The sequence below is a fragment of the Aulostomus chinensis genome, chromosome 21 (assembly GCF_037954235.1).
Source record: "Aulostomus chinensis isolate RoL2024-O1b breed Wild chromosome 21, RoL_Achi_v1.0, whole genome shotgun sequence".
NCBI classification, from domain to species: domain Eukaryota; kingdom Metazoa; phylum Chordata; class Actinopteri; order Syngnathiformes; family Aulostomidae; genus Aulostomus; species Aulostomus chinensis.
Window position 1 is genome coordinate 4,921,861 of NC_141340.1, and position 25,187 is coordinate 4,947,047.

Sequence of the window (25,187 nt, forward strand, 5' to 3'; positions counted from 1 at the left end):
ACCGCAGCGACTGTTGCTAAGCTAACGTTATGCTTTGCGGTGTGTTTCAGGGCTTAGTTGTGTTGACAGTGAACTCGTGAATCCACAGCGGCAATCACATTTGAGCCTCAACAGTCATAAAAGTGGTGTTTAGTTATGACGGTTACCTTTCAAAACAAAAGTATCAAACTATCTGTGGAGGAATTTTCCTTCTCAGTACTGATGGGAAATCCTGTCAGCTTTTGGTTGTGGGAACAGATGACACCAACTTCTGGTTTAGCCAACAAAAATATGGCACCACTGAAATTGAAGTAGGGCAGAAGAGAGACTATCAATTCAGGACTGTGTCAGGAGATCAAAGTGAGATTTCATTTCCTTAAAATAACCCGTTAATGCTAGGAGTAACAGCAATAGCATCTTAGCATGCGTTAGCTCTGTCTGTGGTGCTGAAACTGAAGGCGGGCAGAAGAGAAACGATGATTACAAGACTGTCTTTGGAGATCAAACTTTGATTAATTTTATTCTTACAACTAGTCTATTTTAAGGAGTAAGAGTTTTAGCATCTTAGCATTCGTTAGCTCTGTCCATGGTGTTGAAACTGAATGTGGGCAGAAGGCAAACTTGAAATGATAAGAAACTGAGATCTCTTAATATAGAAACATAGAACATGGAACTTAATTCAAGCAAGTTTCATAATCAAAAGTATTCATGAGGGAAGATAAATAGTACTCACTCCCTGTCTGTTTGTCTGACCAAGGAAGCACCCATTAAAATTTACGGCAGACCTGTTTAACACAATAAAAAAATGGCTGGATGAGAGCCCTCTAATTAATTCATTTTTTTGTCCTCTCATTTATTGTCATTGTCATTTTAAAGTTTTTTTTTTTAACCTCTTATCATTATCATTTTTTTTTAATTCTTGAGGCATTTTGGGATGCTTATTTCTATAAAAGCTCTTGTAAAAATGACATTTTACACATCATTAGTTATTGTTGCCTTTTTTCCTCCATCTGCATGATGCAATCATCTACATTTCTGTAAATCTGCATATATATATATATATATATATATATATATATATATATATATATATATATTTCATGTCCGCTATACCAGGTATAAATTAAACAGCATTAGAAAGCACAGTTCCTCGAATTTCATCACTTGTTCACTGCTCAATGCACAGGGAATGAGGTATCCTGCAGGTTTTCAGGTTAGTTTTTACAGCTTGTGAGCTGATTTTAAGTGATCTTTTGGCAAAACCTGCTTGTTGACAAACACGCAACAACGCCAGCGTCGTCCGCGGTGCTGATCTGAAGCTTTCAACAAGTGTAGTGCGCGTAGCATGATTTAAACTGCAGTGAGAGTTGTCCAGGGTTTGTCTCCGTCTTCCCTCCGCAACACCTCACGTTTGGCTCCCTCTGTGGAGCTTTTAAAGCCAGTTTGGATTCATGGCACCTTCAAGGTTTCATGCAAAACTCACTTTCTCATTTATTCAATTAATACACCTGAGAAATGTAGGCTATTGCTGATTGCAGCAGGCAGGAAAGTAATAATGGGTTATTGATGCATTAGCATCTGACTGCAGTTGTCAGACAAAATTCAGAACAAGTTCATGTAACACACAGCTCTGGAGACAAGTGTCAGCATTCATTCGTCAGAGCTGTGGTTGCTGTACTACTTCCACCTTAAGCACTGTCTAATTTAATTTACTTTTCAGATCACATCCAAGCCTTTAGGGAGGCACCATGTAAAATGCTTTACAGCCTCTAAAGAATACCAGGGGTGTCCAGGACCGGTGATCAAACTTTCCGTGAAGCAAAATCTAGAACTTTTTTTATCACAAACTGTGTTTACCTCGTCTCTTCTGTAGCCATCAGAGCCGGCTGACTCTCTTTAGCGACATATAGTGATGGGTTCGGGTTTTTTTTCCCCCCTCCTTTCTCCTTTGCTGCGATATGTCAACAGTGTCGTTGCGTATTAGTCTTTGTGCCCGTAAACTCAACTTGACGGTCAGCGTGTTGCTGTGCAAGTCATGTCAGCTTGTAATTATCGATGCCTGAGGGTGTTTATGACCTAACTTGCTGTCAATAAGGTGATTCGGAGCGCCGTAGACTCCAGACTTGACTGGTTAGTTATGAGATACGTGCCAATATGTAACCTGAGCAGACAAAGATGATGCACTTATAGTGCAGTGCTACACTATCTATTTACCAAGTGTGACAACGGCTGACATTTAATGTTCAAAACAGAAAAAAAAGTTTATTTTAAGCTCTTCTAGCCACAAATTTTGACTGCATCTCACTGTGGGGGGCATAAGTAAGGGATAATCAACGAGTAGTGACACACTTGTTGATTATCCCACTTATACCACGATCATGAACCAGCCCATGAGTTACTTTAACAGCTGGATGAAGGTGGTTGCCAAAATCTCTGGACTAATATTGGATGTGTTTTGTCTTCCGGGCACCAGTTCAAGCTGATTGTCGTCTTGAAATGCTTTTATTGGCGATGACAGATTGTGTTTGAAATTTCTTCAATTTTCTACTTTCAAAATAAGCAGATTTAACTGCATTGAAACGATAAAATTGGACTTCAGAGCAATAAAATTTACGGTACGGAACAGATTTGAGCTTGTTGAGTTACGGAAAAAGGGTGGCACCAATCGCAGTGGTGTGAAGTGCACAGAAAAACAAGAGGACGACGCGCTGGAAGGAGACATCCGACGCTGCCTGGGTTGATAAATTATTTTCTTAATTGTTTCAAATGACCTGTCCAGGGTGAACCCCGCCTCTCGCCCGTAGATGCTGGGATAGGCTCCAGCCCCCCCGCGACCCCTACTAGTAAGGAATAAGCGGAAGATGACGATGGACGACGAATTGTTTCAAATGTTCATATTCAATATTTTATTGTAAAATGTACTTATGTAATGCGATTTATTCTCACAGTTTTGAGCACCTGCCGTGATTTGTTAGTCCGTAAAGCTGCGTTGAGAGACTCGTGAGTGACGTTGAACTCGCTTAAAAGTTGACCCTCGTTCCACGTGTTCAGGTACGTCCCGAAACCGACGCTACTTCCTGTTGTGCTGCGTAGCAGGAACGTTCTTGAAATGTCTTTAGTTCTTTGAGCCGTTTATCAGCCGTTAGTTGGAAGGCTTTGACAGTTTACAGTTGCCATAGTAACATCTGGGCTGGCGGAGTAATTTCGAACGAGAGATTAAGCTTGAGCCGAACTACTTGCGCGTATATATGGTTTGTCAACACCCCCACAGCCAATCAGAGGGGAGTCTTCAGCCAGACCAGGGTGTAAAAACAAAGACTTAAGGTCTGTTGGCGTTGGTTTGTGCTGCTCATCGGCCGCGCTGGCGCACCGGAGCCCTGCGTGACTAAAGGAGGGCCGTTTATGAACGACTGAAATTAGAACCATCAGTCAGATCGGCCCTCTGCCTTTGACAAAGCTTTACTCTATCTGTCAAATTGACATCGGCATTGTTATTTGCCTCTGCGGTAACCAGTTTAATTTTTTTTGTCTTTTTTTTTTTTTGCTTTTGATACATTAAAACCAAATAAAGTTGAAAAGAAAAATGTCTCGTCGAAGCAATTTTGTCATTGCGATCATCACTCAAGCGCAATGGAATCTCGCTCCTTCGGTGAGAGAAGGTGGTGGAGGGGAGGAGAACTTCTAAAATGGTGAACACTTGAAAGATTGTAGGTTTTCTCCAGAGCCCCTAAGGTGACATGAGCAGAAAATAACTGACGAACATAACCTGTCACAACAACTCTGATGTTTCAATCAAATTTTATTTATAAAATCACAATTTGCCGCGAGGGATTTCACAAAGCTGCGCCTGCAGAAACCTCAGGGAGGGGGGCACAGTCCCAGGATACAAAACAAAAAAACAAACAAGTAGACAATTCATGATTACAAAAAAAAAAAGAAAAAAATCATAATAAATGCAAAAGACCTGTCCAGCAGCTTCCAGAGTAGCCAGCTGTGTCCCGGACTTGCTCATCTGCTCCAGGAGCCTTCGACTGGGGGGGGGGGTATGCAGCATGAGCCGCTCAGCTTCTGGATCCAGGAGGTCGTCGTGGAGCTTCAGGAGCGAGGACAGGTCCACGGACCTGAAGGACAGACTTGAGAGAGGGAGAGCGTGCAGTACTCAGTCGAAACTATCAGGTGTATTTTGCGTATTCGGGGACGTGAACACACCCCCCCCCCCATCAGTAGGTGATCTGATGAAGCAGTTTGTTGTCTAGCGCTGCAAACTTTACTCAAGAGGTTTCTGGTCAACAAAGGATTACTTTCCCTCCCCGGTGAGGAGCTTTGTTTTATTTTATTTTGTCCCCTCAGGCTCTGCAGGTATCAAAAGATCCTTTTAGTCATGAAAACTTATCAAACTTCCTCGTGTTCTTTTACATCTGGCAACATATTAAGCTAAAAAACAACAACACCGCAAACAGATGAAGTGTCAGGTTCAGTCAGTGGAACACAGAAGTGCAGCTTTCTAACGCGGAGATGAAAATACATCCTCTATGTATTCTAATCAAAATGATACAATAACACCGCCACCGCCGGCGCCGCCGCGTTCCACATAAAAGGCTTTTGTCTATTTACCTGACTGGAGGAAAAGGTTACGGATCTCGACTCCACAACTCGTCTCTTCAAACGTAGAAAAGGTCTGTTGATCTATTCCAGCTCCCGCTTGATGACCGTCTCCTGATTAGTGATGAAGAGGCCGATCAATCTCGTTCAAAGCCTGCGCGAGCTTTTAACCGCCCTCTGCATCCAAAATTCTATGTATAAATAAATGTACTGCTGCCGCGCATAAAATATAAATACTCAGAGCCGCATCCTGCTATATACAGACTCCGCTCTTGTCATAGCGAGACGCTTTTATCATGAAACCCAAGGAGCTGCAGCTGAGGGTTAGAAGATGATTCCCCTTGAAAGAATAATGCAACACTCGAATTTCACTTTTGAAGTCACTGCACATTCACGGCAATCACGATTAAATATTATTTCGCCAGGAGAGAGAAGAACGTCGCCCCGTCTTGGCCGAGGAGGCTCGTTCACATCCACTAAAAGAGGACAAAAGAGGAAGTTCTGATCAGCTGTTTAATTTTACATTTTAAACACAAATATTGTCCGGCACAACAAAAGTCTACTTTCCTCATTGTAAAGGCATAAAAATGAGAGATATTTTTGACGTGACTGCACTTCCATACGAGTGACTCCTGGATTAAAGGGACACGCTCCTACTTGTAGCCACGCTGTCTCCTGGTAACTTTGGCCTTCGTCTTCTCCTTCGTACGGAAACACAAGCAGGGGTGGAGCCGATGTTGTGAGCCGTCTCTTACTCACGGGCAACCACATTTGTTCACCCCAGACGGCACACGCAAGAGGGGCTGCTGTCGTCACGCCCAGGAGGGACGGCGAAGACTGGGGAGGGACGGAAAACCAGCTGAGAGGACGCCAGTACAGCAGAACTCAAGAGACGGGCGGTTAGCCTGCGGGGAAAAACGTCTCTCTCGTGTCTGTGACGAAGCTCAGCTCCACCGAGCTCCGTTTACCTGGTTCCTATTCCAAATAGACCACCTCTCAACTTCTATTCTGAATTTACTCCAATATACTAAAAACTCCGCCGGAGCTCCAAATTGATGACTCTGGGAATATCAGTGTCTGCTCGATGGACAACTAGCAGCGAAATGAAAAGAAGAAGAACATAAAAACTGAAAACAAATCCAACACATACGAAGAAACCACAGGAAGTTCCGGGCCAGTGAATAAGCCTTTGATGACTCGTTTCCCTTTCCTCCTTTCTTTTTTATCCACTTTTTCTTCTCTTCTGTTTGTGTGAGTGACTCCAGTACCAGGCAATTTAGCACATTTGGGCACAAGAAATTCTAAACGCGTGAAATGATTCTTAGTCTCGTCCGCCCTGCGCGCGACAGCATCCACAGCCGGTTCACCTCCAACAAATACGTCAAAGGATTTGACCCCCCCCTCCCCCCCCACTTCAACAGAATCATGCAATAAACTTGATAAGCTCTGCTAGTTGGCTAACCGATGACGTGCCGCCCCGTTTCAGTCAAATCTGACACAGTTCGGCATTTCAAAGCAAAACTATCCTTTCAGCCTGACAGCTGATGAGATTGTGGAGGTGTAAAAATCCTGTCTAAATGATTTCATGAGCACACAGAAGGCCCTGCTGGGTCAAATTCATCCCCACACTTATTCAGAGAGATCGTAAAGATGCCACCGAGGCTCAGATCAAGCTAAACGGCGAATACCGAGACGCCCGGAGCTGTAAAAATGATTTATTCTGTAGCCTTGCGTGTAAAAAACGAGGAGGAAACCCTTCAAACTGACAGTCGTTGATCTGCATCGGCGGCGCGGTATTCCTCGATGTCGCACATCTCGACTGTGAAACGTCAGATCGGCGTCCGTGTGTGCGCTTGGATGTTTTTTTTGGGTTTTTTTTCTCCATTTCCGCAGCTGAACGGTGCACGGAAGTATGCGGGAACATTCAAATGGAAGCATCGCTGTAACAGAACCCTCCTTCATATTTGATCAGCGCAGCCTCAGTCATAAAATTTAATCAGAATATTGGGCGCCGGCCTTGCAGGACGGCCCTCTTTTGCATAAAGTAGAGGTCGAGTCATGATTATGCAAACCGTGATACGCCGAGTGCTCTGTCAAATCGACGTGCCCTATCCATCATGCGCCGCACAGTCGGATCGCCTGCTCTCACAGGGACTGAACGGGATCCGACGACTTCCCATCCATCATCAGTGTGCAGCAGCATCATCATACATGGTGCACACACACACAAACACACAGGTATCCCAACATAACCCTCCACATAGATACGGCTTTCACAGAACTCTAAAAAGAAAAGTGCCAAAACCCCCAGTTGCATGAGTGGAGGGATTCAGTGGGTCTGTTCTTTGAAGATGAAAAGGTGCTTTAGACGGGAAGTATCAGACGAGGAGGAAAACTCTGATTACAACTCCGATGACTCAGAGGAAGACAGACGTTTATATCCGACGACAACACAAAACTCTGACGGCAGCATTACGGACTGCCGCGACTTAGCTTAACCTGCCACCCAAACTGTGCTCGCTCCCGACTCATCAAATACCGAAGCTCAGCCGGCGGCTCTTTATGACCCCGTAGGAACCCCTCAAGTACCAGTTTTGCAGGGCAGTTAGCAGAAGATGGAGTGAGACGATGTCTATAAAGCAGGAGAGTTCATATCAGGTGGGCGTGTGAGGAGAGACGGGGCAAACAAACACTCGACTCAACTGGGGACACGACTGCAGCCAGAAGAAAACACCAGACTTCACAACCGAGTTCATCCGAGTTCCACGTTTCCACCGTGATTTTTGGTGAAACCATGACAGCTGAAGTCTTTAACCTTGAGGGGGTGATAAACCGAATTCAGGCAACAAGGTTTTCTGATCCCTGTTATTTTTTTTTTATAACCGTTTTTCTTCATTTTGGAACTGAAAAAAGGTTCTAACTACATGTTCTTCTTTTCAACCACCAAGCTCCGCCCACTGGAGTTCATTTCTGAATACTGGAACCAAACTTGAGTGGAAGTTTTCATGACAAAATTTATTTTAAGTTTGTTTTAAAGTGAAATACTTCCACTTAAAAAAATAAATAAAATTGTATTTCATGTCATTTCGCTAATGAAGTCAGCATACGCCTCGATTGTAGCGGCGCCCGGGGTGCCGGATCGATCGCACCGATCACTCGTGTTCCTCAGAAATCACACGCAAAACGGAGCAGAACTTTCCCAGCATAAAAGCGCTCGTTCACCCCTTCAACATTCGACTCTCTGGGACAACAGAAACCCGGCTTGTTTTAAGGAGAACCCAGAGTTTAGCGCCCGTCACGACGGGTTGTTGCATTTTGGTAACAAGGACCTCTGTGCTGTGCATAATTCATCCCGGAGAAATAGAACTTCCAACGTCTACACAACCAACTTCACGCCCGTTCCCGGCAACTGTCGTTTTTTTTAAAGACTAAAGCTTTGAAATCCACTGTGGTTTTTGCTGACGTGTTTTATTCTGTACAACAAAGTGTTCAAATATTCTCGGCTTGTGTAAACCACAGATGATTCAGGCTTTCAAAAATCCCATTAACATAGAGACGAGGGACTGAATGTTCAATCATGTCATTTCCAGGTTTAAGGACTAATTTCTGGTCCGCTCTGTGTGTTCTGAATGATTTTCCTTGCAAAAATTAAACACTGTTCTTAGGCCCAATTACCACGTCCATATTAGAAATCCTTCCTCGGTACTGAATGCATTTGTTTGTCTGCTTATGTGTGTTCTGGTGGATTTTTTTTCATCAAAATGACAAGAAGCAGCCATTCTGCTCTCATCCATGCTGTCTGATTGTCAAATGAAGCTTAAGTTCACATTAACGCCGGCCGTTTCCATTCGCCTGAAAGACAGACTCATTCTGACGTCTTGTCAGTGGAAGTGACCACAAACGCGAATGGACGGGTCAAAGGTGCGCGCACACACAAACAGCCAGTCAGACACGTAGACTCATGCTAACCTTGATCATTTACTGCTGCAGCGGCACCTTGCAAAGCATTCACAACTCCAATTAGAGACAGAACAGTCATGGAGAAAAATGTTGAATTAATGCCACAAAGAGCTGGGGGGAGGAAAAAAAAAACAAAAAAAACAAAACAGCTCACGTCTTTACATTCTGACGAAGAAAATAATTGGCTAGACAGCATCACCACTCCATTTTGAAGAGAAACAAAGAAAGAGGATGAGGAGGAAAGGTCCCCGTGAGCAGACGCACTCTCGTCTGATGTACTTACCTTGTTAACAGCAGTCAAACTAATTGTCCCAACGAACGGGGACATTTCCATTTCAGCTCGACAGCCACGGGCACCCACAGAGACGGGAGGCAGCGTGACCTTTTCGGGAGAAAGAAGCAGGACACTCGTGGCCACTACACAGCCAGGAGCATTATGGGATTGAGACAGGCTGATTGTGTTGTGTGCAGCACATGCTCTTTTGATAATTAATTAGCATAAGTAAGTGACAGTTAATCTGTTTGCATGCAGCGGTACGGTTCTCCGGTGGGCCGTGAACGCTCTCTGTTAGAGCAAATAGTAGAGAGAAGACTCAGGTAGGGACGGGAATGCCTGGAGGACTTGTAATGATGGACGTTTGATTCTCTCACAGATGCTAAAACATTTAAGTGGTTTGATCACAAAGCATGAAATTAGGTGACTGTGGGGAATAAATTGCATGGCTACAACTACGTATTAACTTAATAATCTCTGTAAATGTTGGTCGGTGGTGTTTTTTTTTTTTTTTTGTCTTTCTGTAAAGCTTTGTCAAATATCAGAAAGGGAAAGTACTGCATGGACATGATCAAACACCTTCCTCTCCTTTTCTGTCCTTTCCCCAAATGTTCGCTAATAGCAGAGCAGCTGCTGGGTAAGACCCACAAAGTGAGATAATGTAATGGCGAGTGTCATTATTTGTCAGCAGTGGATCACCTGGAATTGTCAATTTGTCCTCCTGATTTTCAAAGCCATTTAGCAAATGTACAGAATTATTTGGTATTCAGAAGTTGTATGTTGGCCATTTCAGTCTGCCTGGAAGGACAGCTCTGATTTTGATTTATGAAAGTCCTCTGCAGTCATAGTCACCGCTGATTTGCGACCTCTGATGCATTTGTGCGGCTGGAAAATAAGAAACCAACTTGTTTGTCATGGTGTTAAGACTCGTGTCCTGTTAGTTACGATAGTATAGTTCCTCAAGTTACACTGCCTATGTTACCCACAGCTCCCCTGTCACTCTTTTCATGACCCCCAACTCTGCTCAACACATTATACGCTATTATTATTCCTATATTTAATGTGAGAAAAAAATATTCAATTCATATTAAAAGTTGGCCAATTCTGCAGTGAACCCCCCCCCCCCACACACACACACCATTCAACTGACAAAAAGGAGAGTAACGTTGATTTTGTGAACAAAAAATAAACTAAGAATGTACGAGCGACGACCCATTTCAAGTTTTTTGTTGACGACAACCAATTTCTACAGAAAATTAGACTAAAGCTATTGTGCATTTTACTCAAAAGGCTGAAACTTCAAAATCAGCTTCTACAAAAAAACAAAAAAAACAAAGAAACCTAAAGAGACACATCAAGGCTAAATACAAAGAAATCGCAAATGTTCATCAATCAAATATCTTAAACTAGAAACAGCTTAGTTTCGCCGGGGATGAGCAAGATACTAAACAGGTCAACTAAAACACCACCGAGTCTAAATATGAATAAAAGAATAGCGATATAGTAAGTGTATATGATGCATTAACAATCTTTGACAGGAAATATTTTACTATTTCCCTGTGACTAATGACACACCGTTAGCAACAAGCTAACGTAATTCATACTGTCTTATCGGGCCAGAACACAGTAACATTTCTAGCTGACACTTGCAGTTTTAGTTGCTGGTGTAATAACATAATGGTTAATGAGCTTTCAAAAGCAAAAGCGTCCTGTTTGTGTGTATTGAGCTGATTTTTTTTTTTTTCCTAAGCTGCAGTTGATGAATAGATGCTAAAACTGAAGGACACTCCGCTTCAGTGCTTATATTCAAATTATGCTAATTGCTCCCAACTTCCACAACACCTCAATTTATAAATGTAATTTTTTAGTTTATGACTCTAAATGAGTGTCAAATATGTATTTTCCAGACAAGAAATAGAATGTGCTCCAATCTGATTTTGGTCCATTAGAAACTTCACAACTCAAATGTTAATTCAATCTTAAATTGTTCATATGTATCTTCTGCAGAATTTCTTTTTGGTCTGACCTCTTGAAAGTCAGTCGAATCCCCTGAGAGCAGAATCTTATCAAAGGCTTGCTGTGGGGCACACATGCACAATTCAGCCCTTCTTTTTATTCACTCACAGTTTTTACAAGAATCCTCCTGTCACTCCACACCCCGACATCTCATTATAGGACGTAATTGTTGAATAATCTGAATATTTTGTGATGTCCATATTTGGGTCTTATTAAAGTTAGCAACCCCCCCCCCCCCCCCCCAAAAAAAAGAGAGCGAGAAAAGTTTATGAGGTGTGTGTCCATCAAGTAGTTGGAGTGGATAAGCGACGCTAGTTTTGTCACAAGACGGTGATATTAGCGCTGCATCCCAACACTGCTGTAATAAAAGTAGTTGCCCCGGCGACGTACAAATTATTATAAATATTGTTGTCATCGATGAGAACAAGGAATATTTTGTTCTCCTCCGCGGGAGACACATACTAACATTTGCGACGTCATAATTTGGGCATTAACTCTTTTTCACACGAGTCAAAAACAACAGAATGAACATAAAACTTTTTGCAAATTAGGATTATAGTTCTTTTTTTAAAAATTCTGGTTTTTCCATACCCTTCTTCTGATGACGTGCGTCAAAATGCGCATAAAAACAAGGTGATGGAAACTCAACTTTTGTGTTTACTACCTTGACGTTGTAAAGGATTCTGTCTTTGGGGAGGCGGGGCTCAAAGGCAGAGTGGCCATAGCAACAGAAGGGTCGCTGGTTGGATCCTCACTTCCCCTGGTGACCATGTCCGAGTGTCCTTGAGCAAGATTCTGAACCCCCTAGTTGATCCTGATGGCCCTGCGACGGACTGGTGACCCGTCCAGGGTGAACCCCACCTCTCACCCAATGTCAGCTGGGATAGGCTCCACCCGCCCGGCTTAACGGATAAGCAGTATAGAAAATGGACGGATGGATGGGCGATGCTGTCAGATCGTCGATGCTGAATGTCTTCAGACTGAGCTGGATATGATTGGATATGATATGAATATGAGTGTTGAAATATTGATGGAATAAACGAGACACATTTGCTTGTGATCAAGAACGTTTGGTTCTATCATTCTAGGTTTTTTTCCCCCCACATAGCTCATAAAAAGGGACTGAAGATCATGTCGGGAACATAAAAAGTTCATATTACAGGATGGTCTTTGGGTCAACAAAAGAGGTACTCAGTGGTAGTGGGAGACGCCATCAGCATCCCTCTTCATCAGATTCTGCAAAAGCTGATAGCAAAGAGAAGCCTCCCAAAGGCCAGACATAGTTTGGCAGGTCCTCCTCATGCAGACACCAGAGGACAGAGGAGAGTCTGAGGTTGCTTGCCCACTATCGGCTCTTCCAAAGGAACCTTCCAGAGGCAGAGAATGGCTTCCTCTGATGCTTTTGGCAGGTGAGATGTGCAGCTAGCTGACTGGCCTCCAGCCTCGGCTGAGTGCCGCCACTCAGTTTGGCTGCAGGTCCAACAAGGACCCCATTGCAGGATCAGGCTGTGCCTTACAAGACTAACATGTGTACTACAGTAAGTGGTTTAAGTTAACTGTTAATAGCACCAACGGGTGTCCAGTGAGTATTTTCATTGGTTAGGCTTTGGCAAGACTTGTGTTTAAAATAAATATCATCTTGGGTTGGGGAAAAAATCAGTCTAGATTCAAATGAGTTCTTGTGAAAGATAAAGAGGAGCCTGGCTTTGGTAGATTACGTCCATGGCTTTTGCCACGTTTGGAAGACCAGTTTTGACTCAAATGTGCAAAGGGAAAAAGTTGCTCTGATTGAGGGTTTTTATAAGTATATTTTTACAGTTCAGGTACAGCGGACAACGAGCTGATTGTTGGTAGGAAACAAGAAACGAAGCGGTTCAAACTCCACCAGCTCCGCTTACATCTGACCTCCTCCTGGGATTCCATTTTCCTCAGTGGCTTTCATCGTGTGACCAAATCAGCAGTAGCCATTGCTGAAAATATAAAACACCTCTTTTTTAAAAAAAAATTAAATTCAAATGAATGATTGTTGCAGTTCAAAGTGGGGTTTTTTTTCTATTTACAGTTAATTAAAGGAATTTGGTTTTATTTTATGTCAGTAACTTGTCCAGTGATGGAGGGATTCCTCATCAGAGCCATGCCATTCGTTCTAGACCTGAAAATAGGACACCTTCATGCATTGAAACCTGTAATTTTTTTATAAAAGTTTAATGCAAAACTCAGTTTTTTTGTTTATATATGTATATAAATATATATGTATGATTGATATTTATATATACATACACACAACATATTTTATTACAATATACAACAATTTATTTACAATATAAACTGCAGTTTTTGCAAGTTACTGCAATTTCATCGCGTAACATTGCATACATATCCTGCATATTCCATCGCATTTTTTAAGAAAATGCGCTGCTAGGATTCAAGGATTTTTGCCTGCAACAATCACAAACAAAAAACCTCAGCATTTTTCTGGAAGGACTGTCTATGAAACTGTATAAAGCACCGCCGATTACATCTGCTTTTGTTCCACAATCCACTATATTTTCACAGGTTTATTTGCTTCCAGGAGCTTGAGAGAAATTATGGCAGAGCAGCTTTGACCCCAGAAAAAATGAAGTCTTAAAACATCCAGTCAGTCGGTGTTTCTCTTATTAGCTGTGTTTGAGTGAACAAAGGGTAGAACTCATTTACATTTGCCGATGTTGTGTGACCTCAGGTGCTCAGTAGCCGGACAGACGGAGAATCGCGCTGAACCTGTGTAGTGACATCATCAGGACACCAAACCCTCGCGGTAAACGTGCCTCACATCTTCGCCACGCACGTCGGACAGGAAGCATTTGCAGATGTGTGACTAAAAGCTCGGGCCGCCCATCTTGACACCGTTACATGATCATTAAAGGACATTTATTTTCCTATTTGCAGGAGCCATTTGCTCCGAAGCAATTAAACACTCAACAATGAATTATTCATGCAATTATTCATGATATGATACACCAGGCTCTCCCAGCAACTCGGTGAGGAAAAAGTCTAAATGACAAAAAAAAAAAACCAACAACCCAAACAAATGCATTTTTACCAAATTCCACAGAAGTTTGTCACATTTAATGAATGAGAGGTTCTTAAGAGAAAATGTTAACTTATTGTCAGGCGTAATACAGAAACTGAAGTTCGGAAAGCCTCAAATTATTCGTACTTTTAGATGTGCTTGGAGGTAATTAAGGTCAGGACATCTCGTCCATGTTTATTCACTGCTTTAGGATTTAATTTAAAAACAAACAAACAAACACCTTTTTTGTGTATAACAAGGATCTTAATCTAAAGGACATAACTGTGTTTTTTTTTTTTTAAATGAAGTTTGTTTTCTTTCTCTGGTGACGTGGAACCATAGAGGGACGCGTGGCGCCGGTAAGGCGATGTGACATCACCAGATTCAGACCAATTCCAAGAACTGATCACCACTCAACCCGCATCCCAATTAATTCATTAATATCCATCCACAACGCCGTGAGGTGTCCTGCTGACAGACAGACCAGCACCCCTCCCATAAACTCCTTAGAGGGGGTATTAAAAAAAAAAAAATCTGATTTCCATCGATAAAACCTGCACTTTTTTTTCCTGAAGTTCAAGAAATTGCACACGCCTGGTTTTACTCACGATGGTAACACGGTACTTCTCAAGAAGTAATTGTTCTCTTTTGTAATGCAAAGGCAATGAAGTCCTGAATCTGCCCATTTATTCAGACGGGCTCCCGAAAACTAATTGTTTCTTCCTGTTGTTGTTCGACGTCTAATTCCTCCCACAGAGTTTAAAGGTCTGTGGTTCCATAAATTTTGCGTAACCTGCCAACAGTCCGACAAACCAGCACCAGAGCCACGACTCCCCCGAGTTCTAGACTCAGGATAATGATGTTTTATGATGTGTGATCGCCGGAGCTGGTTGGGCTGGTGTTGCTGCTGTTAGGGGGGCCAATTTCTGTTATTAAAACTTGGTTCTGACTCAAAGTGGGAAACGGACAGCAGCCAGCCTTCTTCCTTACGAGTCGCCAACACTGCCTGGCAGCAGGGATCCAACACGGGACTCCAGTCAGGGATTGGTCTGGTATTTGGACTCAACCCCCGTTTTTATTCCTAAATCAACACTGCGGCCGTACTTGCAGTATCTTTCCTTGTTATATTTTGAGTTCAACTGATATCCTGCCGTCGTATTTACTGTAGCCACTAGGTGGCGTCTCGTTGCAGGTCATTTTTGCCGCTTGCCCCTACGATTTTCCTTGGGAAGACAGCTTTTGTTTTCTTCTTTTTCTTTGTGATTGAGTGCATCACACAACACATCTTGAACTTGAATTATCCCCAAATGATTTCTTCCCTTCCCTCTCTGTTTACAGATGAGTAGCTACTCATAATTTCAGTTTAGTGTCATAAGCAGCAGCAGGGAGAGGCATATGCTAACCGAGGCTCTTTTTTTCCCAGCTCCTTTCCCTGCATAAACAGACGGTTGTTTCAAGAATGCTGCACACTTTCTCAACAGGGACTTTTAGCTTATATGCTAACTACATGAATATTAATTCAGCTATATGCTTCTCACAAGAGGCTTAGCTTGCATCTAATTATCACGTTCAGATTAATTCTCAAGCCACTCAGAAGGATTCGGATTTTATTCACGTTTGTTTGGAAAAATAACAGTGAATACTAAGAGCAGATGAGGTAAAAGCTGAAGCAGGACAGAATTGGAAAGCAGATCCCATGCAGCGTGGAGAGAAAAATTGCTGTTGATTTATTTATTCCATGCACCTCGTATCAGTTTGATGTGGAGAATGTCGAACTCACTAGTGAACCAAGCTACAAGGTTACAGCCCTCGTCTATGTCAGGCTTCTTGAGAGGTGAGATATAAAAACCCTGGATATCCAAGAGTAAGACAGGAACACGGTTTAGAAACCTGATTTTATTTAGCTAATGTCTCCATTACGCCTTTTTCCACCAACCACCTGCTGCTGGTTGCAGTGACAGCTTTGAGTCGGTTCACCTTGCAAACTTAATTCGCCTGACAAACAGCGTATACGTCTGCTTTCCTGGTCAAACTCCATAACCACAACATCCGTCCATTTCCTATTCCGCTAATCTGTTTAGGGTTGGGGGGGTGGAGCCTATCCCAGCTGACATTGCGTGAGAGGCGGGGCTCACCCTGCATGGGTCACCAGTCCATTGCAGGGCCATCAGGAGCGATTAGGCGTTCAGTGTCTTGCTCAAGGATGCTTGGACATGGTCGCTGGGGGAAGTGGGGATTGAACCAGCGATCCTAAGGTTACTAGACGGCCACTCTCGCTCTGAGCCATGCTAGCCCCTGTCAACAATAACGTCTCTTTACAAACCTTCCTCTCGTGAGACTTTGTCCTAGTTGTTATGGACAGCACTTTCCTCTGGGAAGGAAGGTCAGGTTTAAACTGGTTTTGCTGGTCATGATGAGCCAGACCCAGACTCTGAATTAAGTGGACTCTGACCAGAAAGACATCGGCGCCACTCTGAAACCTTGTTCTCCAGGCCGAGAGACGGTTCAGTGGATGTCAGAAGAAGGCCGAATGGTTCCGCATTAGAACCGACATTCTAGTTCCCCGGCAATCAGCAGCAGCCAAACAAGATGAATATCAATAACTATTTCTAAAAACGCCTGCTGACTAGCGCTTAGCGCCCTTGGGTTTTAGCCTCCTTGCTAACATGCCCGTGCCCCCCCCCATGCTGACAGCACAGAGTTTGACTCCAGCTGTGGAAGTCACATACAAAAACAGGGGGGGAAAAAAATGCGTTAGGAATCATTTAATTAAAAAAATCCTTTTCTATTTGAAAAAAAAAAAAAAAAAGATAAACTATGCCTTATTTTCTTGACCAGGAAAAAAACCTATCCACCTTTTCCAACTGAATGTAAGCCAAACCTTCCACTCCTCTCAGAGATCCTTCAAGCCCAGCTGGAACCCGCTCACCGATGGAAGTCCCATGTTTCTTCTCAAACTCTTCAGTCGGTTCATCAAGTATTTTAACCGCTCACTCACTAATTCACCGGTGATGGTTGTGCGCTCGCAGGTTTAAAAAATGAGCACAAGATCGATTTTCACCAAATCCGGTGGGTGGAGGGGTGAGGAAGAGAAGAAGAAGTCGTTATATTTTGGGGCGATTCTGTCGATGTCGCGAGAAGTTGCTTTTGTTCCTGTATTGGGTCGCCCCGGCGATATCCCTGAGGGCGCTCTTGCTGGGCGAGTTGATTTTTGAACGCAGAACTTTCTCTCCTCGTGTAAGTTTGTGTTTCTGTAAGGCAGCCGTGTGTTCACTCCGGGGCCGGCCCGTGTCAGGGAAGATGACTCGGCCGCCAACACGGAGCTCGCCGAGCACTTAGAGGGAGACGCACCAATTATTTTGACATGACTTAACATGTCGGTCTCACATAGATAGATAGATACTTTATTAATCTATCCATCTATGAGAGACCGACATGTTAAGTCATGTCAAAATAATTGGTGCGTCTCCCTCTAAGTGCTCGGCGGTGGGACAGTATCTGAGACATCAAGGAGAAAACAACTGATAAATATCACAAAAACGAACTCGGGGCTGAAAGGATGCGTTCAAAAATAATGAGTCGTCCCCGAGTTTGTTTTATTTCAACAATTAGTATTCATGAATGTTCAGTGTATGGATTATTAATGATGTGGTTCCTCGTTGCATGTGCAACAATCTTTCATCATCAACGGCTGACCTTTCTCAAAAAAAAAAACAACAAAAAAAACCCTCAAACGTACTTCCTTGGATCTCGGTCTCTGCTCCGCTCCCACTTTGTATTCCTCGCCGCGCCTCCTCCTGGCCTACGCATTACTATTTGCTTTGCCCCCCGCTGCGCCTCAGTTGTTTGTCATGCTACGATGAAAGGCACGTGCTGAACTCCACGAACACCCGCTGTCACTTCCTCTGACGTTTCCCTTTTCCTGTAGATGTTTTACGCTGCTGCCATCCTCAGCAGCTCATTAGTGGGTCCTCTGGTAGGATTCATTATATAACAGCCAACAATAAAACACGATCTCAAATTGTTGCTTTCCGCTTCACAGCTTGTTAAGCAGTGGAAGGGGTTCGTGGGTTGTTGTTTTTTGTTTTTTTTTTAAACTTACTGAATAATTAGAAACATCAATAATAAACTAATGACAATAAAAATGCATCCAAGTAAACTGGAACTCTCTTGACGGCATCACAGGGAAGAGCTGCTTACAAGTTCTGCTTTTAAAGTTTTCAGTTTTGCATGACAAATAGAAAAGTTTGTGATGCTTTTGGATTGATGCCTTTTATTTATTTATTTATTTATTTATTTTTAGAAGATAATTTTACCCACCCAAATATTGCCAGTCAATCTGCATAATACCTAAAAAGGCAGATACGCTGCTCTGCTTTCAGATCAGGAGAGGAAAATTCAGCTTGCTTATCAAATTTAACAAACAAAAGTACATTTCATCCGTATTGTTTGTTGCTCTCAGGAATAAAGTGTCTTATCTATTCTAATATCCGTCTGTACTGGCTTGAATTATTCAAACTGCTCCAGATCTGATGCAGTACTGCATTATTATTATCAATATTTCTTCCATCCAGCATTTGTCAAGTTAAAGATCATGTTTACTTCCCTGTGGACCATTTTGTGAACCCTTAAGACTCAAACGCTGAAACCCCTAAACTGCATTGCTAAGCTAGTTAGCTGTTTTAGTTAAGCTGCGTTTTTGTCTGTTTATTTAAAGTAAATAACCTGAGAAGGTCATTTCAACAAGGATCCCACCCCCCCCCCCCCCCCCAAGGTCACAGTTCTAGAAAATAAGTTAGAGAGTAAAGGTTTTAAAGCTAGCTAAGGCTAACCATCGCTAGCATTTCACATGCTATAAGGTCAGCTGCATTTCTAGAAGGAGATTTCAGTTACTGAGCACGGCCAGTGTTCTATTCTGTCTCCGACCCTCTGGATTCTCCCCAGGAACAAGGCCTTCGACTGTAGAACTTCTCAGAGTGCTTCTACCGATTCTTAATGTTCTCAAACTACCCACAACCCTATGCAACACTTAAAATGACACATGATGCGGATGAATCATGATTTATGGCTGTAACCGCCTGCTGTTCTGGCCAAAAAAAACAACAACAAAAAAAAACATCCAATGCCTTGACAAATAAATAAGAGATGTGACATTAAAATATAAGAATTGTTGCAACGTCCAGTGAAATCACCGCAGCGACGCAAAGCCAGAACGTGTTAACCCCGCAACAACAGCCTTTTCAGCTTGGTTTGGTTTTTGACTTGATCTCTAGTTCCTGCCACCTTGACCTCTTGTTTTTCTTTAGTAAAATTGTATTTAGTAAAAACTACACCCAAAGGAGTCCCTGTGTTTTTCTGTGTATTCTGATATTTCTTTTTAAATCTGAACATTATTTGTGGATCTAAATAATAACTGCAGACAAAAACGATTAAAAACAAAAAACAAGTCCAATAGCTGGGAGCCAGAAAATGGCAATGTGGGCAATTTGTTACTGGACTAACAAAATACTTTTAATGGGGCACAAGTGATCAGAAACTGCTGGGAGAACCAGCAAAGACTGGATGGAAAACTGTGGTACACGAGGTCAGAGGTCAGAGTCTGGAAGCATCTGCTGCTAAGGTGGAGAACAGCAGGGGGACAAAGTAAGGAAGCAGGACAAGGAGGCTTTTGTTGTTGTTGTTGAAGCCTTAAACCGTTTTGCTTGACATGCTGGATGCTTTTTGTCTCCATCTTGATAAATTATTCTTTTTATTTGAGTGATGGATTAAACGTTTGTATGAATTGACCAGATTTCGTTTCAAATCTCTGTTGTCCTGCCCTTTAGCTTCACCCGGCGCATGTACACAATCCTTTGAAGACGCTTGAAAAAACAAAGCTCCTCGAGGAAATCAAACACAACACATTTTCTGTGAGGTCTAACAAACTGCAGGCAGTAGATACTGAAGGGAAAACTTTCAAGGACAAAAGGAAACACTTAACATGAGTGAGTAGCGTCAATGTGGTCCTCAAATGAGGAGATGTGTAATTAATTCATCTTTTCGCAATTCCACAGCTTGCCAGGCTTCTGTGACACACTGTTCCTTTATTATTTTACCATCAACGACAACTCGCTATCAATCACGAAGACTTTTCTTAACTCTGAGCTGCTTCATTATCTCCCTGTCCTCGACCATGAGTAATTACCTGAGATCAGCCAATTAATAAAATCTTGACAACTCCTGTAAAGCAAAACAAGCTCGAGAGCAGAGACGTGTTTGTGCGGTCAACATGGGAGAGGAAGAAAAAAAAAAAAGCATGTCCAGAGATTGTGATGGTGCTGGCACAAGTTTCTAGTGATTATCATCAATGTTCCAGAGATGCAGCTGAAGGAAGACGGAGTGAGCGGAAGAGGCAAGTGAGATTTCTGTACGAAGGCCTCGTGTGGCTGAAAGGAGGCGCCGATAAGACTTCACCAAGACTTCTGCAGTGGCGAAAATTGAATCATAACAGACAAGAAAAGATAAGCAGAGAAAATAACCGTGCTTTTATTCTTGCATTGGCGACACGCTAGAAACAACAATCTCGCCTTCGCTGCCATTCTTGAACAACAGTTGCGGTCTATTTAGGAACTGCTGGAGATTAAATTAACGGGATTAAGGAGAAATTTGACACTGGCTATAATCCAAGAGTACATTCATAATTGTGACGCATTTGGGGTTCTTGATTAGCAGATTTTGTGTTGGAAAGCTGTGACAGTGATTCCAGTTTTAGTGTACGACACAATAACGGTGTCATCAAGCAGCAAGAAGCAACGCAAGTTGACGTCCTCTCATTTCTATTGAGCACGAGTTTCTTTGTCCTCTGACACGCGATTAATAGTTAATGCAACCCCTGATACGAACCAGCTGTCCGCTATTTTTGCTTTATTTAGTCACAAAGTGCTTTATGGAGAGAAACCAGATTTGCTTGCCAACTTTGGTTGTCTTTGCGTATGTGGGTCAGCCATCATGGACAGCTACATACAGCAAAACCACAGTAGATTCTGATAGAACTCCAGTCATGAAAAACACAAAGAAACTACAATTTTAGAAAAAAAAATACTTTTTATGAGGGAGATCATTATTGATACTAAAACATTAAATGCTAAGCTGCAATCAATGTTTATTTCAAAACACGGTTCACAACTCAGTATCACGTGCGAACAAGTATAGTATTTGTTGATTTCCCCTTTACAACCAGCTGTGAGCTAACAGCTAACATTACATTAGCTACAAGTCAGCAATACGTGCTAACAGGCATAGTATTGGTTGTTTCACCCATGATTTCCCTTTTATGACCAGCTGTGAGCTAACGGCTAACATTACATTAGCTACAACTCAGCATCACGCGCTAACAAGCATCGTATTTGCTGTTCCCTCAAAATTCACCTTTTACAACCAGCTTTAAGCTAACAGCTAACATCACATTAGCCTCAACTCAAACATCACGTGCTGACAGGTACAGTATTGGTTGTTTTACCCATGATTCACGTTTTACTACCAGCTTTAGCTAACAGCTAACATTACATTAGCCTCAACCCAAACATCACGTGCTAACAGGTACAGTATTGGTTGTTTTACCCATGATTCACGTTTTACTACCAGCTTTAGCTAACAGCTAACATTACATTAGCCTCAACCCAAACATCACTGCTAACAGGTATAGTATTGGTTGTTTCACCCATGATTTACCTTTTACAACCAGCTGTGAGCTAACGGCTAACACTACATTAGCTACAATGCAGCATCACATGCTAACAAGCATAGTATTTGCTGTTCCCTCAAAATACCCCCACAATTCACCTTTTACAACCAGCTTTTATCTAACAGCTAACATTACATTAGCTACAACTCAAACATCACATGTTAACAAGTATAGTATTGGTTGTTTCACCCATGATTCATATTTTACTACCAGCTTTTAGGTAACAGCTAACATTACATTAGCCTCAACTCAAACATCACGTGCTAACAGGTATAGTATTGGTTGTTTCACCCACGATTCACATTTTACTGCCAGCTTTTAACTAACAGCTAACATTACATTAGCTCCAACGCAGCATCACATGCTAACAAGCATAGTATTTGCTGTTCCCTCAAAATACCCTCACGATTCACCTTTTACAACCAGCTTTTATCTAACAGCTAACATTACATTAGCCTCAACTCAAACATCACGTGCTAACAGGTATAGTATTGGTCGTTTCACCCACGATTCACATTTTACTGCCAGCTGTTAGCTAACAGCTAACATTACATTAGCTATAGCTGTGGATATTCTCTGTCATCCAGGTCATGGTAAGTCTCAAAAGTCTCACACGAGGTTAGTCCAGTTGCCATATTTTATGCTTTTTGGGACTTACATTAGCTACAACTCAAACGTCACATTTTAACAGGCATAGATTTTGTTGTTTCCCCATAAATCACCTTTTTCAACGAGCCAAACAAAAAAGATGAACAATTCCATGACTGGCAACCCAAACCTAATCCGTCAACAGTGGGCCTTCAGAGTACACGTCTCCTTTGCAACACCACATCAAATCTGCACTCATAAGCAAAACTATCGCAGGTTTTAAAGTAAAATTGAACCAATGTTTACTCGTGATTGTTCAAAGTTTGCCGACAATTGTTATATGTGATTTTCCTGTGGTTTTAACATCCAAATCAAATCCATTTCTGGACTCATTTGTCCATTCAGAGCCACTGTACACAGATGCCTTTCATCATCCACAACTGCAAGCAAAAAAACTCATTGGGCTCAGTTGCTGTTAGATTTGCTGCTGCTCATCCCCGCATGTGCCAGCAGGTCAAGGTTCTGGTTTCTCTGACCGATCTTGAAGAGGTTCCCACGGCAACAACACCAGAACAGACAGTACTGCATTGTCCCATGGGCCCTAGCTGGCGGCGTAATGTATGTGTTTTATGAGGAACCTCGAACCTCCATTTATAAATGTGTAAATAATAGCAGTGACTACACATCCCCATATGAGCTTCTGTGTATAAAAAGAAGTGGAGTTTTATAAGAATAACAATGTCCCAAGTTGTTTTTTGTTTTTTTTTTCACTCATACAAAGTGAGTGCCCTGTGAAATGTGGCATTTCTGGATAAATGGCTGCACCCTTTGCTAGAGTAAAGGCAGGGAAAATGTCTGACAGCATGATGATACTTGGAAGAGTGAAGGCAGGGACTGTGAAGTATCAGTTGAATTTTCGCCACAGAGCTGGTGACTCAGCGCCGACCGACAGTGGATTTCAATAAATCAAAAAGCCAACTGGACTCACAGGGCGACCACGGCTGACTGTTTCTCATTACAAAGGGCTGAGTGACAGTTTGGAGAGGAGCCAGAGAATAATCTACACACAGCTGAGCTTGTAAGCAACTTTACTGCATATTCCTTACTTTACAAATTCTCTCACAATGCATCAACGCTCCCTTTCGACGCGTCCCTCCACACTGAAACCTGCGAGGAATGTTATTGCCTCCAACAGGTGCGGAATTAGTTTTTCACACCAGAACAGTAACAACAACAATCCTGCACTTCTGACGCCACCAGTACAAAAGAATGCAATTTAAATACATAGAGCATTTATATTTCTCAGATTTACTCCAGAAAGCAGAACATCAAAATAACAGCTCACTAACTGCATGATGGGTAGAAAAGCCTTTCAACCAAAAATTAACATAAGTGTTTGATGCTCAAAAATAGCCCATTTTCTATTTAGGATTTAAACCTTATTGGTATCAAAATGCTTCCAGAAGATGAGGGTTTAGAGGTAAATGTTTTCAAAGCGAAGGAATAAGGAAAGAAGCGGGAATGCCACAAGTTTGGAAAAGTTTGAGGAGGTGCTAACCATTCGGGGCTTTTTTTTTTTTTTTTTTAAATAAGACAAAAAAACTACCTTCATCAATCAGATGATTTGTCGAACGGTCCCAGAGATGAACACCAACCGCCGCTCCCATCGTTGAATCCCTTGGTTCCATTGCTGATCTGCTAGGCCGGAGCTGTTCTCGCCACAGCGACACAACCAAACTACCAGGAAGTTGTTCCTGCTGGTGTCCGTAACAAGTCTCTCAATTATGTCCTCCAGCGAGAAGTTCTGGAAGGGTTAGTGGTGAGAAGTTGTAGTATCTTCCTTCTTCCTTCACACAGGGCCATGTACTCACGTCCCACTTCCTACTAAACTTCCTACTTCCTGTCTGCACAGGAAATGATGCAAAAACTTGCTTATTCCTGTCCAGGCAGTAAGAGATGCTTCCAGACCTGGCAGGAAAGTTAAACTAAGAAACTGAGAAATTAAACCATGTATATTTATGAAATGTATAGAACTAGCTTGGATGGCAAAATGGAAGGTGAAGCCCAAATTAAATAGAACATTAAGTGAGTATTTAATTACAGTTTCTACGGGTAAAGCTTTCGGACACTCAGACTACAACTTCACTAATAGAATCTGGAGTTAAATACATAACTAACATTTCTCATTATTTTGTGTTTCCCATTGAAAGGGAGTGGAACTGGAACTTAGCTGAATTAAATCTGAAAAAAAAAGGAGAACAAAACCAGAATGAGAAAAACATATTTCTTAATTAATTCTGTGTCATTATTACAGCAATTGCATTGCAGATGGGTACTGGATTTGAAAATAAACCATTTGCCCAATTTAACATGATTAGTTTAATGGAATGTTAATTGTGTTTGTTTTGTTTCCATCCTGTTTTGTACAATAAATGCTGAAAATAACCCAGTTGCTGGAGCAGACCAAGCCCGTTTCTATACAATAAACGTACAGAGTCGTGGGCAAACACATACAGATAACAGATCCTCCACACACTCCTCTCATATATCACTGCAGTGACTTTTTTTTTTGTTTTTTTTGTTCATAAAGTAATGGCCCTAACTGGGACAGTCTCGGTGTTAAAGGTGGTCAATGTTTCCCCAGCGAGTATCAACTTCTCTCAAAGTCTCACTGAAGAAGACACTAAAGCCTTAATTGCTCTGGATCTTCCTGGATGACTCTCCACTCGGCTCCCTGGAGGGAATCTTTCTCTATATGCGTTATGAGCCATCATGGAGTATGTGCTTTATGGATAATTCTGAGTGCATGTATTTAATAGGCAAAGACACCTGTTATTAATAAATAAACCCCTCGGTATCTTAGAATTTAGCAGGTTTAAGGAAACTCAATGGCAGTGATTCCCAACCTGTATTCCTAAGGTATTGCAAGTGGGCTGGCAAATCCATCCATCCATTTTCTACCTCTTATCCTGTTAAGGGTCGCGGGGTGGTGG

The 25,187-nt window shown here is 42.2% G+C and overlaps 1 protein-coding gene across 2 annotated transcripts in view; it reads right to left on the reverse strand.

Annotated features, from left to right (window-relative positions):
- The window catches only part of ralylb (RALY RNA binding protein like b), a 124,281-nt gene extending 100,129 nt beyond the window's left edge, over window positions 1–24,152 (reverse strand). The window contains exon 1 of one of the 2 annotated variants that reach the window (XM_086190835.1): window positions 23,801–24,152. In XM_086190835.1, the coding sequence (XP_086046961.1) occupies window positions 23,801–23,806 (6 nt within the window). In that variant the 5' untranslated portion in view covers window positions 23,807–24,152. The remainder of the gene's footprint in view (window positions 1–23,800) is intronic. The other variant, XM_086190834.1, reaches the window with a different exon arrangement.
- Between the last annotated feature and the right edge of the window lie 1,035 nt (window positions 24,153–25,187).